Genomic DNA, 14,895 nt, shown 5'->3' on the forward strand with positions numbered 1-14,895 from the left:
GCAACAGCGACACTGTCAGGACCCTCTGCTACAACACACAAGGACATAAAGCTTAAGATTGTACAGACATACTGGCAAACATGATAGAAGCATTAGAAAGAACTATGAAGGCCAGACGGTGACGCAGATCAACCTTATAATTCTACTTTAATTCAAAACTTAATCCAGGATGTACGAGGGACTATTGTCTCTTAAAGTGACAGTGGCAGTTCTCCTCCTCTCTATCTGCTCTCTGTCAGTGTTGGATCCACTCTAACACAATTTACAATGTACAATTCATTCTTATTTTCATGAAAGCTCATTTCTGACAATTAAAAAGAAGAAACCATCTGTTATTTTTTTCATATTTAGGTATTATTTCATATTTATTTAGATAATATTTATCTCAGTTATGGTTTTTTTTCTAATGTTTTCTCATTTGTTATAATTATAAGGAAGTTTAACATGGCAAAAGTGGATTTTTGTAAGGCTAGAATAGCTGCTAACAGGCGAGCAAGAGCTGTAGGCATGTTTATTATTGTGTTGTCTTAACAGGTTTGAATAGCTAACAGTATAGCATGCTAAAGTTTTTGTTTTCAGCACATTAAACATTCTCCACAGTTTTCATGCTAATGTAAGCATACTAATACTTTTGTAAATAGAAACATAGTCTAATAATTTTAAAACTAAGCAAGCTTTGACAATGTTGCTGAAAATAACATTTTATGAAGAGAATATCCAAGAGTTATAAACTGACATTTGGATTTGTCAAAGTAGCTGTAGCTGTACCTGTAGGCTAACTAGTAACATTTTCTTGCATTTAATTGAACTGCTCCAGTTTCAGTGCTTTGATATTGTGCCTGCTGGCTCACCAGTATGACTTATTGGGACATCTAAATGGAACTAAACTATTATTATTATTATTATTATTATTATTATTATTATTATTATTATTATTATTGCTTAAACCTTGTATTAGTATAAATACAATGGAAATGCAGCAGTACAGGAAGAGATGAGAAGTTGGACAGAATGAATCCATAAAAGGCTTTCTCATGAAACATGACATTGCACTACAATATTTTATGCATATTTCTGATAGCTATAGAGGGTTCTGAGACAGTAATGACCTGACAGCCATGTTGCCTCTGCAGCCAGACTGAGCTGGACACTGAGCTTCTCTCTGATTGGCTGGTTGATGTTTCTCGTTCCTGTACCGTACAGGAAGTCTCTGTCATGGAATACACTGCGTGCCAGGAAGCGCGCTGAAGCCAAGGATGTCTCCTCGTTGGGGGTTAGAGGCCAGGAGAATGGCCTCCTCCGTAAGCCCAAAGAAACCACACCCCCTCCCCTGCTCGCCTCCCCCGCCACCAGGGCGAAGGGCAAAGTGAGTAAAGCAGGCCGACGGCGCACGCTGGTGATGTCATATATGTGTGCCAAAAACCCCTCACCTGCCCTCCCTGGTTTTTATTTTTCTTCTTAACCCGTGTGTGTGCGCGCGCATGTGTGTGCAAACCTACAAACACACACAGTAGTTGCTGTGTCTCTGTTGGACTCCAGCAGTGGTTCTCAACCTGCATCAGACATAAATTACACTTTTATTGACAGTTGTTGACAGTTCAGTGTATTTTGTATTTATGGATCAGGTAATTGGCCAACCAAACCATAAGTTAAGTTTTTGCCATAAAAAAAAAGATGGGTAGAAATTGGTCTACAGCTCAAAATGAAACTTCCCAAATGAACTCTTTACCAAGGCTGTTTGTGGATTCACTTACCTGTGAGCAAATCCACGATCACAACAATGCCATTGTAATAAATTGATTCGTATGAACAGGTTTAAGATGGCTGCGGGCGAGGGTAAAAGCGAAATATGGAACTGAATGTAGATCAAATTATAAAAATATTAGATGGTTGAGAACCACTAAAGAAGAACACTGCAAGTTTTATTTTACTCTTTTTTTGTTTTACCCCAGACCCTCAAATGCACTGACTGGAAAATAAAGTCTGATTTCTTTTTGTGTTTTTGCGTTGTGATTTATTTCTCCCTCCTTCTGCATGGCTAGAGGTAGAATTCAGTGACTTATTAATTTCAATTTTGGATTTGTTTCTCCTCTGCTGTGTTAACCAGTGTTTTCTATAGTGGTCTAACACAATGGAACTCACCAAAACAGTCTTGTGTATATAACATATGATAGTTTGATGTGATTGTATGATAGTTTCAAAATTAAAACACAGTAGATCTAACTTTGTTTTTCATCTGCACCATGTGAAGAAAAAACAATTTTCCACTTTTTAAGTTCCCACTATGAATGAAAGCTTCATGAATCTAAATGCACCTTTGACCGATTCCTTTTTACCTCCTCCTCTTATGAATGTGTTAAAAACATGAATTACTTCTGCTTAGCAACTTTTCAACCTGAAAGGGTTTCTACATGTATAGCAGTGAATATTTTTTAGTAAGGCATGCTGAGCTACGAATGTCAAACACAGGGACAGGCTCAATATACGGAAGCCCGGAAAGGCAAGTGAGAAAAAGTAATACATTTTCTGTCTGACCTAAAGTCTGATAGTTTTCTCTCCTGTGGTTGTGACTTGAAAACGGTTGAAAATGGATCATCTTTTAACTTCCTTACATTTTTTTGTTGTTTCTTTTGGTCTGGGGACAAAAAATATATTTTTTTCTAAGTTAACATTGACACATTTCAGCCACAAAGGGCGAAAGTACGCCACTACCCCATGTGCTACATAGGAACAAAAAGCATTCATGTTTTCTTCTAGGTGAGATTTATTGTCTCTTAGCATAAAACAACATGACATAAATGTTACATAATAGTTTAGATTGCATGGAGAGAAAAAACATTGACCTGCCAAAACTTTGTTCTAAAAAATTTTAATTTTGAAAACTTTACCTGGCAAAACTCTTTATTTTCCCATAAATAAAAAACAAAAACATGAAGGGCCATCTAAAGTATTGAATTCAGACTTTCTTTCTTACTTGCCTCTAGGGGCTTCCATATTTTGTCATCCAAAGAAAATCCTGTTCACTTTCTTAACTTAAAATAGTCTTTTAAGGTCCAAACTACTCTGGACATTATTCAGTGACTTTGTTTTTCTAGATATGAATTTGGGAATTTGTTGGAGCCAGCATTTAGTGGCCATTAGGGCAATTATCGTTTAAAGAACTTCAGCAGTTAGCAGTGGTTCATTGTGGGGTAGGCCATTCTTCCTACGAAGGAAAGGAAAATAGAGAGGATAAGGAACGGCTCTCAGGTGAGTATCAGCCAAACTTCAGTTCCTGGAATAAACTTCTAGGTCAGAAACGCTCCACAGTGGACAAGATTTGTGTTTTTCCTGTTTTCCCCTCTTTCCCCACAGAGAAATAAACGCACATACTCCTAATATTCTCTTCACCCCCCTTACTTCCTTTTTCCACTTCTCTTATTTACTCTTTCTCTAAAATTTTCCTCCATCTTTGACATGATTATTCTTTTTTTCTTTTCTCCCTCCCATTCCTGTCCTCTTGTTTGCTCTCTGCTCTATTCTCCTTGTCTGCCTCTCTCCATTTGGCCTCTAACCATTTCATCCATTTTTTCTCTCCCGTTATTCTCTTGCTCTTCTCTTTCATTGTTCCCAATTTCCACTGTCTTCTTTCCTTCCTTTTGCTCCTCTCCTACCGTCCTTTAAACTCCACACCTCACTCTCTTTCCCCCCATTCTTGTGCTTTTCTGTTGTCTCCCTCCTTCATTCTCCACCAGGAGGTTCACACTTCAGATGAGTCAGACTGTGATGATGACCTTGACCCAAAGACAGGCATGGAGGTACGCGCACACACTATGACTAGGACTAGATTTTGGAAACATGTTGCATGGAGTTCATGTATCAGCATTACAAAAGCAGATTCTTTTGTCTTAAAAATAACTGGGAAATGGCAGAGAGAAATTTAGAATGTGCGTGTGGACAGGCAGTTTAAGGTGTAGTTTTTTAAAAGCGTAATACATGCTGAAAACTAAACCTCACCAAAACTTTCACTCTGACCTCGTCTGTTTTGCAGCTTCTCAACCCAAACTTCATCCAGGAAGGTAAGAGACACATGAAGTAATCCGAGTCAGTTTATCACCCAGTGCATTAATTTTAGCTTCAGCCTAATGCAGTTTCTTGGTGTTGAATATACATATACATGACCAGGAGGTGTACAAGTTTAAAGCATCCTCAAAAAGCTAAACACAGAGGCTCCTGCAGACCATAATGTTGTTTAACTTCCTATTCCTATAGTAGACATTTTTGGTAGCTACAGCATGCCACAATTGGCAGTAGGATGCTTTGAAGGTGCAGCAGGTAACTTTTATAAAAAAGACTTTTTGTCATATTTGCTAAAATTTTAACAATATCCTGACAGTAGTACATGACACAATCTGTCAGGTTCCTCTGGCTCTTTCTAGTGCTAATGTTGTGGTAGTGCTTTATCTGTCTCATGTACTATTATCTGAAAGACCTGAACACAAGCTGTATTCACAGAGTCTCTGATAAACAAAGAGCTAATAGATCAATGAGAAGAAAACACTGAATCTGTCAAAAAAGAAGCCTATTAAGTCTGTAGGATTATTTAAAAATAAAGAAAACACATCATACAAACACAACTGTATAAAAAGTTCCTAAAAATAACAAAAAAACTAAGCTCTGATATAATCTGCTTAAAAATTCAGCTAAATTATAATTTTACTCAGTTATTGTGTTCACTGTTCTGTTGTTTAGTCAGGGGTCATCATCTTACTAAATGATAGAAAAGGGGTCCCTTAAGAAAACACTTTTAAATGATAAAATCCCACTGTGGACACTAGTGGGTTACATTTGGTTGGCAGCATCCCTGCTTGATTAATTATGCCAGACTGCTGATGAACCATTACGCATTACACTGGTCCCATAGCTGAGCTGCTAACTGGGCCCAAGTCCACATCCTCAATGAATAAGCAAGTCTGGCAGTCATATAAAGCGAAGCAGGATGGCATCTGATCCATCTAGTGCCAGAACACAGCCGACTGTGCCGACACTGTGCCAGAATGAGGCCTGACTTAACTGGATGTGTTATGCCTAAATATCTCTACAAATATAAGGTCATAGGAAAATATTGTGGACAAATTAAAACAGATGTCTGCTGGTGTGATATAATGGGAATAATGGGAATTCACAGACCAGAGTTTACCACTGTGTTTACCAACCCCCTCCATAGTCACATGGCTCAATGAAGAGCACTTGATTCTGTCTTAAGTACAGATTTTCCACATTTAAAGTGCTTAATATATACAGGGTATTCAGTGCATTAAGGTACATAGATTACATTTTAACTCGACATTGCAGTAAGAGCTGAAGAGCCAGTATTCAGTGATGTGTTTCCCCTGTGCAGTGGCTCCAGAGTTCCTCGTCCCTCTGTCAGACGTGGTGTGTGCGTTCGGGGAGACTGTGGTCCTCTGCTGTAAAGTGTGTGGGCGACCTAAACCTTCCGTTACCCTGAAGGGCCCCGACCAGAACCCAGTGACCAGCAACAGCCGCTTCACCATAGACATCAGGTAACACCAGGTGCATGCGTGTGTGTAGTTTCCTTTGTCTTGACTGTAAACGCTCTAATTACACTGGGTTCAGTTTAGTCATTATCTCTCTTTCCTTCCTTCATCCCTAATTCTATTCCTCTGTCCTACCTTTCTCCTCCTCCTCCTCCTCTCCAGGGACACAGGGGACATCTTGTTGAAGATCTGTAATCTGATGCCGCAGGATACTGGGATCTACACCTGCGTTGCTGTTAACGACCACGGCTCTGCCTCCTCCTCCGCCTCCATCAAAGTGCAAGGTAACACGCCTCGATTAAAAAGAGCCTTTCACCATTATAAAGCAGCAGCCCTGGTCAGCAGTTAGATGGTTGAGAAGCTGTAATGTTACAGCGAGATTTTCTTTGATTTGCAACCTTGTGTAACCTTTAGCTGTTCAACAACAGTCTAAACAGCAGCTGCAGTGGTTTGCTGACTGTGCGTTTTTCTGTCTCCTGTAGGCATCCCAGCAGCCCCTGGGAGACCTGTGGCCCAGGAGGCCAGTAGCACGTCGGTGATGGTCCACTGGCCACCTCCGGCTTCATCCGCTCACTGTGCAGTCAGCAGCTACACTGTGGAGTACAGACAGGAAGGTAGGTGTGTGTGTGTGTGTGTGTGTCTGTGTGTGTGGACAGGTTGTTTTTTTTTTTTTTTAACGAGCAATGGAACATGCAAAGAGACTAACTCCCTCACCCTCACATCTCCCCCCCAGACTCGTTGCTATGGCAGCAGGTGGCGAGCAGCAGAGAGGAGTGTGTTCAGATCGACACTCTGATCCCCGGAGGTCACTATCAGTTCAGAGTGCGAGCCTCCAACCGCTGGGGGGTCGGCCCGCCATCCGAGCCCTCAAACATGGTCACACTACCCAGCAGCAGTAAGTCACACACATACACACACACACACACAGTTTTATAATGTGGGCACAAAAACATCTTTTCCACAGGAAACAGCTTCAAATGAGTAGTTTTTTGCTTTCTTTGTGAGAGGGAGATCAGAAGATTGAAATGAATCTCTCTGTGCGTTAAGGACGTGACCCAAACGTGAACAGAAATGTAAAAATAAAAAGTTTTGATATTAGAGAGAGTTAAACAGTTTAACAGAGCCAGGCTAGCTGTTTCTCACAGTTTTTTAGTTTTTAGGCTAAGCTAAGCTAATTGCATCCTGACCCCTGGGACCTTATTACAGAAACTTAGAAATCCTAAATTAAGTAAATTTAAAATAACCAAAAGGGTTGTACCACTGTTGTTAGTTACAATGACAATGACAATGAAGATGGGGCTACTCAAACCGTATGATGGCACTTTAAATTTCCCAGAGCATGTATTTAGCTATATATCAACTGCCAATGCATTTTGAATTTGATCGACGTGCTACATCCTCTAACATCTTTATCCTGGGAAAATAACTGGGAAGAAAACTTCCCAAAAAAGTGTGGGTTCCCCTCCTCCACAACACAATGAATTCCTCCAACAAATCTCTAAAATTTGAGCTATAATGGACTGGCTGTCTTTTCTAGTCCATTTTAGCTAACTGTAGCTGGCCAGTAACAAGAGAAGTGAAACAGGCAGTCACATGCTGATTGCAGAATTAATTTTATAGTTCCAGTCTGGATTTCTTACGTTAAGGTACGAGGTCTGAGATAGGATAGGACACAGCCATGAGTTTAGGAATGATATATGCATCAAAACAGCATACAGTAAAGCCTTGTCCTTAGGTAGATGAATGTAAACGTGCTCTGGGACAGAACAACTGACACACAAAGGATAGAGGACAGGGTGGCAAAAGAGAAATTCTCAAAATGTAAATGTACCAATCCTACTTCCTTATGTTCTGTGCAGACTCTGGGTATGATGGGACAGGGATCCAGTGGAAAGAAAACTTTGAATCCACCTTCTCAGAGATCTGTGAGATTGGAAGGTAAACTGTCTTTCATAACCCAAACTTTGATATTCAGCTCCAGATGTTGATAGTTTGGTCTTTTAATCTGGCCTCTCTTGTCTTTGTTGCTCCCTCTCTCCACCAGGGGGCGATTTTCAGTGGTGAGAAAATGTCTCAACAAATCAACAAAGAAAGAGGTAGGCCATCCCTGACAGTCTGCCCTGTATAGACTGAGCTGATGCTGTTGTAAAGTGTGTTTTGCATTTCACTGTTCAGTCTATTGCTGTCTTCTTCTTTGCAGTGATGTTCATATTCAAGATTGCAATGAAAAAGTTTATTTATTTAATTTCTACATATTTTAGGTTCTAATCACATTTTTTGTTGAAATTTAGCCTGCGGTTTGACATGTTTTGTGTTTTCAGATGTACTTTTATTCGAAATTTCACTGAGGCTTATTTATTAAGTATAAATGTTTATTTTCAGTGTATTTTGACATTATTTAAGTTACCTTTTCTCTATATATTGTCCATTTGAGGTGTGTTTCAGGTTGAAGTGATAGATTTATTTCTTCCAAATACATATCTGTATTTTCCACCTTGAAGTTAGTTTTGCATGTGTCAGTTTACAATGAATGTTACTGTCTCTCAGCGTGCACTTTATTTTTTTCTGTGCAGGTTGCAGTTAAGTTTGTGAGCAAGAAGATGCAGAAGAAGGAGCAGGTGGCTCACGAGGCTGACGTCCTCCTACATGTACAGAATCACCAGCTGGTGGCGCTGGTGGACACATATGAGTCTCCCACCTCTCTGATGCTGATCCTGGAGCTGTGAGTCTGACTCCTGCTGTCACTGAAACAAAGTTACTGTCTTGTAGCCCAAGTCTCTGCTCAAGAACACACTTGTCAAGGTTCAACTGTTAGCTATTAGGCATTATATATTTTGAAGTATACGAATTTTAGGTTATTTTTAAGTAGTTTTTAACTCGTTCATGTCCACGACCGGGTCAGATTCGGTTAGATGGAAGTCCCTTGAAATCAATGAAACGAGGCAGTAGAAACATTAGTTTTTGTCCACAGGGGCCACCAGAATCAACACAAAATGTTCCTTGTAGGGGCTTTAAGAAAAAATATCAAAAGAGCAAAAATTCTCTTGGAAACAAAAAACAAAAACATGACTTTGTAAACTGTATCTAAGTGTTATTTAATGTGTGTGTCAGGCTGGAGGATGGTCGTTTGCTCGATTACCTCGTCGCCCACGATGAGCTGATGGAGGAGAAGGTGGCGTTCTTCATCAGAGAAACACTAGAGGCCCTGCAGCACCTTCACACCTGCAGGGTGGCACACCTGGATCTGAAGGTGAGAACCAGATGTGTGTGCTACATAAAAATAGACTGACTTTGTGCATTTGTGCCTCGGAAATGAATTCATTTATACATATGTACAGAATGCTCTTTATGACAAGATAAAACCACTGGCTCCCATCTGTTACTGAATTCTGTTTCTCTCCCCTCAGCCGGAGAACATCATGGTCGACCTCCGCTCTGCTACCCCGTGCATTAAGCTCATCGACCTCGGCGATGCCGTTCAGCTGTCCGCTCACCGCCGCTATGTCCACCTCTTGCTTGGAAACCCCGAGTTTGCTGCGCCCGAGCTCATCCGTGGTACGCCAGTCTCTGTCGCGACGGATGTGTGGAGCGTGGGCGTGCTGGCCTACGTGATGCTCAGTGGCGTTTCCCCGTTTCTGGATGAATCGCCAGAGGAAACCTGCGTCAACATCTGCCGCCTGGACTTCTGCTTCCCGGACGAATACTTCCGCGACGTGAGCCAGGCAGCGAGGGATTTCGTGTCCTCGGTGCTACAGCAGGATCCCAGGAAGAGGCCAAGCGCTACTTCCTGTCTGCAGCACCCCTGGGTGGGTCGTGGGGGTGCCCATGGTGGGGAACACTCCAAGACGCCTCTGGACACGACCCGGTTGGCCACATTCATAGACCGCAGAAGACAGCTACATGACGTCCGGCCCATCACTAATATCAAAGGGCTGGTGAGCAGCAGCATGGGCAACACACTGTGAACGAGAGGAGCTCTCACTCAATAACAACCCATCTGTGACCACCAGGGAACCCACAAGAACTCTACAGTATATCTGAAGCATTTAATTATCTTTAGTATTTATTAATGTGTGAGTGGGAGAGGAACTCTGTGCCTGGATCCTTCTTGTGGTGTGGTGATCTTTTTGCTAGGACCACTACAGTAGGGCCCTCTGGAGCAAACTGATAAGCAGAAAAATCTGTGAAATTTACAGCTGTACAATATTTAATTGCTGACTAACACTTCATCCGATCTTCATTAACCTGGTATCAATACAAAGTGGATCCTATAAACTACCCAGACACCCCGTGAAGAACCCAAAGAAATGAGCTCAAAGTTGAGAAGAATGAGCGTTCAGAAAACTCACTGTGAGCAGGCATGATGGCGAGATATTGGTTTATATTTGTACTGTTTATTTTTCCAGGGACAGATGATATATTGGAGGCAAGCGCCGTTATGTTGAGCTACTCATGTCTTATTTACTTGGCTCTGCAGAGGAACACTGGGGGGCAGCACGGAGTCCTGCAGCGATCGGCCTCGCTAGCTGACCGTCCAGCAGAATCACACTCACTGAGAAGCATTTTACCAGCCATGCTCAGCTAACAAGCTTCAGCTAACTGAACATAATAGAAGGTCTTAAGAGTTGTTGACCACTAGAGGGCAGGTTTAGCCCCACAGTGATATTCTGCCTGAAATCATCCCGTTGGTCAGCAGCAAAAATGGTAATGTTTCCGATGTATTTGTAGTCATCTAGTCTGACTCTCATGAAGGATTAAAGAGTCTAAACAGTTTCAGAGGGAATTTGACTGATCACAGCTGATAGATGTGCTAGAGGAGTTAGAAATGTGCAGCTTTTTAATGCTGGTTTAGTTGCCGTTATTATCCCCAGGCTCTTCTAGTGTTTTTCCATCCATTAGCTCCAGTTCTTGAACCGGTTCTGTTCAAGATTCTTGGAACCTTGGTGCTCTCAAGTGAACCAGCCTAAGTTTGCACCAGTTTTGAGCAGAAACCATTGTAATCAACAGAAGGCGCTGCACAACCCTCAACCACCTGTAGAATATGACACGCCTACTTTGGTTCCAAAGAAAAACCTGCTAATATTTTGGTTCCAGCTGGGAACCAACTTTTTGGGGTTCTGATCCAAATAATTTTTGGTGTAAATGTTCAAAACTAGGTCCCTGAATCCGAACGGAGTCGGCTCCCAAAAAGCCAGGGTCAATGCCCAAGAACACTGACAGCATACCTGAAGCCTGTCGCACACACAGTAGCTTCAGTGGGAAAGAAGACTGATAATTAGGACGAGGACCTGAGTGATCAAGAATGTTGTAGGAAGACCTTATGAATGAAATGCGAGGTGTTACAGGGTCCACCTGTCACTCAATAGCACGGATATTTGTGGGCTGAAGCATCACCACTAACTGAAAACGCCATAAATTCATCTCGCTCGTTCAAACTTTCTGCCGTCAGTTGGATTGTCTGCACACAGGAAATGGTCAGTTCAAAAAAGTGTCTCCTAAACGGCAGCAAGCAAGTAACCTGGACTGGACCGCTCATGTCACCACAGAGGATTTCTGGATCATTGGATCCAACAGTTCAACAATGATAGCTGTGATTTAAACCACCAACATGGAAAGTCTTTTGGATGGGATGCAACAGGACTGAGGTTTGCTGTGATATACCTTTAATTTATTGAATGTTTATTTATTTCAGAACTGAGGCTTTGAGTAAAATCATGCTTTTAATTGTGACCTGCACCTGGAGCTGACATAAGATAACTGAATAAAACTGAGCTGAACTTAGCAGCACAGTCCTGGATAAACAGTGTTGTAGTGAGCTGCTGGAGATTCCTTGAAATCACTGACAGATCTGTACTGAACTGTGCTGGACTGAGATGAACTTCAGTGGACTGGGTTAAAATGGGCTGTTTTAGCCAGGGGAATGAATGACCTCTTGGAGCAAACAGAGGACTACTGGACCTTACACAGGATTCGAAAAGACAGAAAAGGCACCATTGAGACTGAAATCCTTTCTGTTTAGGACAACTATAATTTCTTCGTATCACTGTTTACAAATACTTTGTCCAGAAAAATGCTTAGGTAGTTTACAAAAATGTAGAATAATCAGGGAAAACCTGCATGTAAATTCACCAGGGACGGTTTAGAAATCTGTGTTTCTAGAGCAAAAACCTGTGACCTTTGGTGTTAAGGTGGGTCATGAATTCCACCCTTGTACATTTGTCCACCAGCCACTGTGGCAAGTAACCAACTATAGTGTTTGGGTCCCATTCATTTGGCTTGTAAAATAGTTTGTGTGGCTGCTGAATCGGTCTTGGATTTAGACAGAAGAGTCCATTTAGGGTCCTGTTTGTACTGATGAATGTAATTTCTCGTAGAATGTGTTCTGCCATCACAAGTGCTGTGCAAGTACTGCTTTCACCAAATGCTTTCGCTTTCACACCACTCCCCTCTGACCGTTTTGCAAGCATTTAGCATTCTACAATAGTAAGCATTTATTTTCATGCAGCCAGGGATGCAGAAAGGTGCAAATATATGCAACCCGCCGTTCTGTAGAAGCAACTTTCCCCTTTGTGGTCTAGTATAACAACATCCATGCAAATGTGCAAGTGTATTAGTTTGTGTTTATCAGTGCAGCTGTAATAAAATCTATTCAGGTACCAGAGGAACAGCAGTCTGCTGTTTCACCTCAGTTTCATCTTCTCAGCAGGGACTTTGGATCAGTAACGTTGGAAATTTCAGCTTTCCTAAAAGGAAAATGCAACAGACCGACCCCCCAGGATGCAGTTCTAGGCAGGAAACACACAATTTCTATATCCTGAGGGGTCTGAGATACAGTTATCTCATCAGCATCGCAGCACACTCTGTAATCATTACACAGCATTACTTGTAACATGTTTTAATCACCTCCTAATGCACAGAACAGCGTTGTGTTAAATGGTTAAAAATAAATATGAAAAGTGCGTACAGTTAACTGCTAACTCAACTGAATAGTTCTGACAACATCAGTGCTAAAACAATCAATCCATTCATACATCGATAGCGTAATCACTGTTGAAAATGTGTATTTGTTATAGTTATTAGTAAACAAATAATCACATTAATAAACATGTAATTAAATATGTAATTTAGGATTGTTACTGGAGCACAGAGCAAAAAGGGGCGGGACTTAGGAAGGGTCAATTGAAGGTAATCCCGAATGCCTGAAGTAAGCAAATGTATGTTGCTTAAAAAGAAAATAAATAATTCTGAAGGTGAAAGATATTTAGGGCTAAACATAAAGCTCAGTTGCAGTCTGCGGTCCCTAACAGGTTACAGGTCAGTTTGAGCAGTGGATCACATGGAAACTCTACAGCTTTGTCCCTACAGGGCACGAGTACTTTTCCCTTTGTTTAAATTTCACCTGAGAAAGTCAAATCTGTGCTCTGCATTTTATTTTAGCCTAGCACTCAGGGTCTCCATGAGCCATAGACTATAACCCAGCCTTCAAAATGCATATTACAGCAATTCACCCAAATATTTAAGCTGTACTGAGGTCTGTATTTCTGTCTTGTTAAAATTGTTAATAGTTTCCTGTAAAGACAACAATTCATCTGCAACCTCTGGAGTAAGATCTTTTTAAATACTGTTTTCCTGCTATTTCATGATTGAAATAAATGTTTCCCAGTCTGCCTATCAGGATTTAAAATGACAATGAAAATACTAAAATATGATGACGCAGTAGTAGTGTTCAGTATGTACAGCATGTATTTCTGTCTAAAACCAGAACAGCTTCGCCCTCTGATTGCTTCAGTCATTCTCTTAACCCCGGTCTGACCTGCACAGCAGCAGAGGCTTGGTTTTAACGCTCTGAAGAGCTGATCTGTTGGTTGTCTAAACCACATGATATAACGAGGGAATCTGCTACTGAATCAAAACACCAGTAATGCCATTGTCCAATCCAAGCAACCTGTGCTTCTGCTGGCCCTAGAAAGTTTGAGGCATCACTCTTTAACCTTTGGCCCTCCGGTATTCACATGCTTCCTCTGTCTTATCCAAGGTGTACAACTGCAAGCTATATGCTTACCTTTGGGCTTGGCTCCTGACTCTGAGAAAAACATATGGACAGAAAGAATTACATATGGATGTATGCTTCAAAAACTGATCACTACAACCAGTTTAGCATTTTGGCTGAGATGTTTAAAACCGGTATAGTCTTCAGTATAATGCCAGTGGTGGAAGAAGTTCTCAGCAAGTAAAAGCATCACACTGATACATGGAACAACTCCAGCTCCTAATAATCGCACAGTAGTTGATGGAAACAAGCATTCATTCGCATTTTATTTTGCCAATTGACATTTGGTTGGAAACTTGCAGAATGTATCAGAATGTTGCAGCTGGTAAAGTGGAGCTAATTTGAAATACTTTATATACTGCTGGGTATCCTCTGAATCCCCCCTGGGATTGATAGGTCTTATCCTATCAGACCTATAACAAAAAAGAACGTATAATATTGATTATATTTTGTATTAATGTGAATCTAAAAAGTAATTGGTAATTTAACCATTATTGAATAAAATAAATGTAGTAGAGTAAAAAGTACAATATTTCTGTCTGAATTGTTGTGCACTAGAAGTGTATTTAGTACCTCAAAACTGTACCTTCTTGAGTAAAGGTACTTAGTTACTTTCCACCACTGGTAAATGCGTACATCTCTTCAAGTCACAGTACAACATGATCACTGCTGCGGTCAGGTGTCCCTGCCGTCCTCTGTCGTAGACACAACCTCAGATCTTCTCCTCTAAAGGGTTCAACTCTAGGCCGCCTGTCCCAGTGTCCATTCAGTCCCAATCCCACAATGCATCTGTCATGGCTTGGTGAGCCACGTAGCACCGTGGTGGCTCCACCCTGTTGAATGCTAGTCTGTGCTGTGTCCTGGTAGTGTCCATGCTGAGCTTTGTCCAAACATTATGCTGATGGCTTCATGTTGCTGTGTGAAGCAGCACACGTCTGTATAGGCTGCCTCTTCTTACTCCATACAACCTGCTGGTTTGTTACTCTTTACTAATAAACAACCTGCTTGTTTGTATTTTCTCCTCTCTCTGTCTCATTCTCTCTATTTCAGAAAGGGTTTCAAACATTTTAGACTAAACGTCAGAAGATTCGACAATGATAACACTGGATGTACTACCTGTACCTGTATCATCATCTTTTGCTGATTTATTTATTCATTCATAATCAACCTTATGAATTATACCACAGAAAGATTCTCGGGTTAACCTGTATGTAACTTTTTGCCAATTTACTGAGTTCAGTCAGATTATAGAAAAGCTAAATACATTCACATGTCCTGAACATTTTTGAGCTGGGACTAAGCCTCTAG

At 41.1% G+C, this 14,895-nt stretch overlaps 1 protein-coding gene across 1 annotated transcript; it reads left to right on the forward strand.

Moving 5' to 3' along the window:
- The first annotated feature begins 439 nt into the window (after positions 1-439).
- On the forward strand, positions 440-14,582 carry LOC118339115 (kalirin-like). The gene is made up of 12 exons (XM_035676649.1): positions 440-1,366; positions 3,735-3,797; positions 4,031-4,058; positions 5,381-5,543; positions 5,700-5,821; positions 6,020-6,151; positions 6,271-6,432; positions 7,397-7,475; positions 7,582-7,633; positions 8,111-8,259; positions 8,649-8,787; positions 8,945-14,582. Exons 1-12 carry the CDS (start codon positions 1,178-1,180, stop codon positions 9,500-9,502), a joined length of 1,836 nt encoding a protein of 611 aa, XP_035532542.1. The 5' UTR covers positions 440-1,177; the 3' UTR covers positions 9,503-14,582.
- The last annotated feature ends 313 nt before the right edge of the window (positions 14,583-14,895 follow it).

Source organism: Morone saxatilis, unplaced genomic scaffold (genome assembly GCF_004916995.1).
Source record: "Morone saxatilis isolate NCDOM2014 unplaced genomic scaffold, NCSU_SB_2.0 Contig5, whole genome shotgun sequence".
Taxonomy (NCBI): Eukaryota; Metazoa; Chordata; class Actinopteri; family Moronidae; genus Morone; species Morone saxatilis.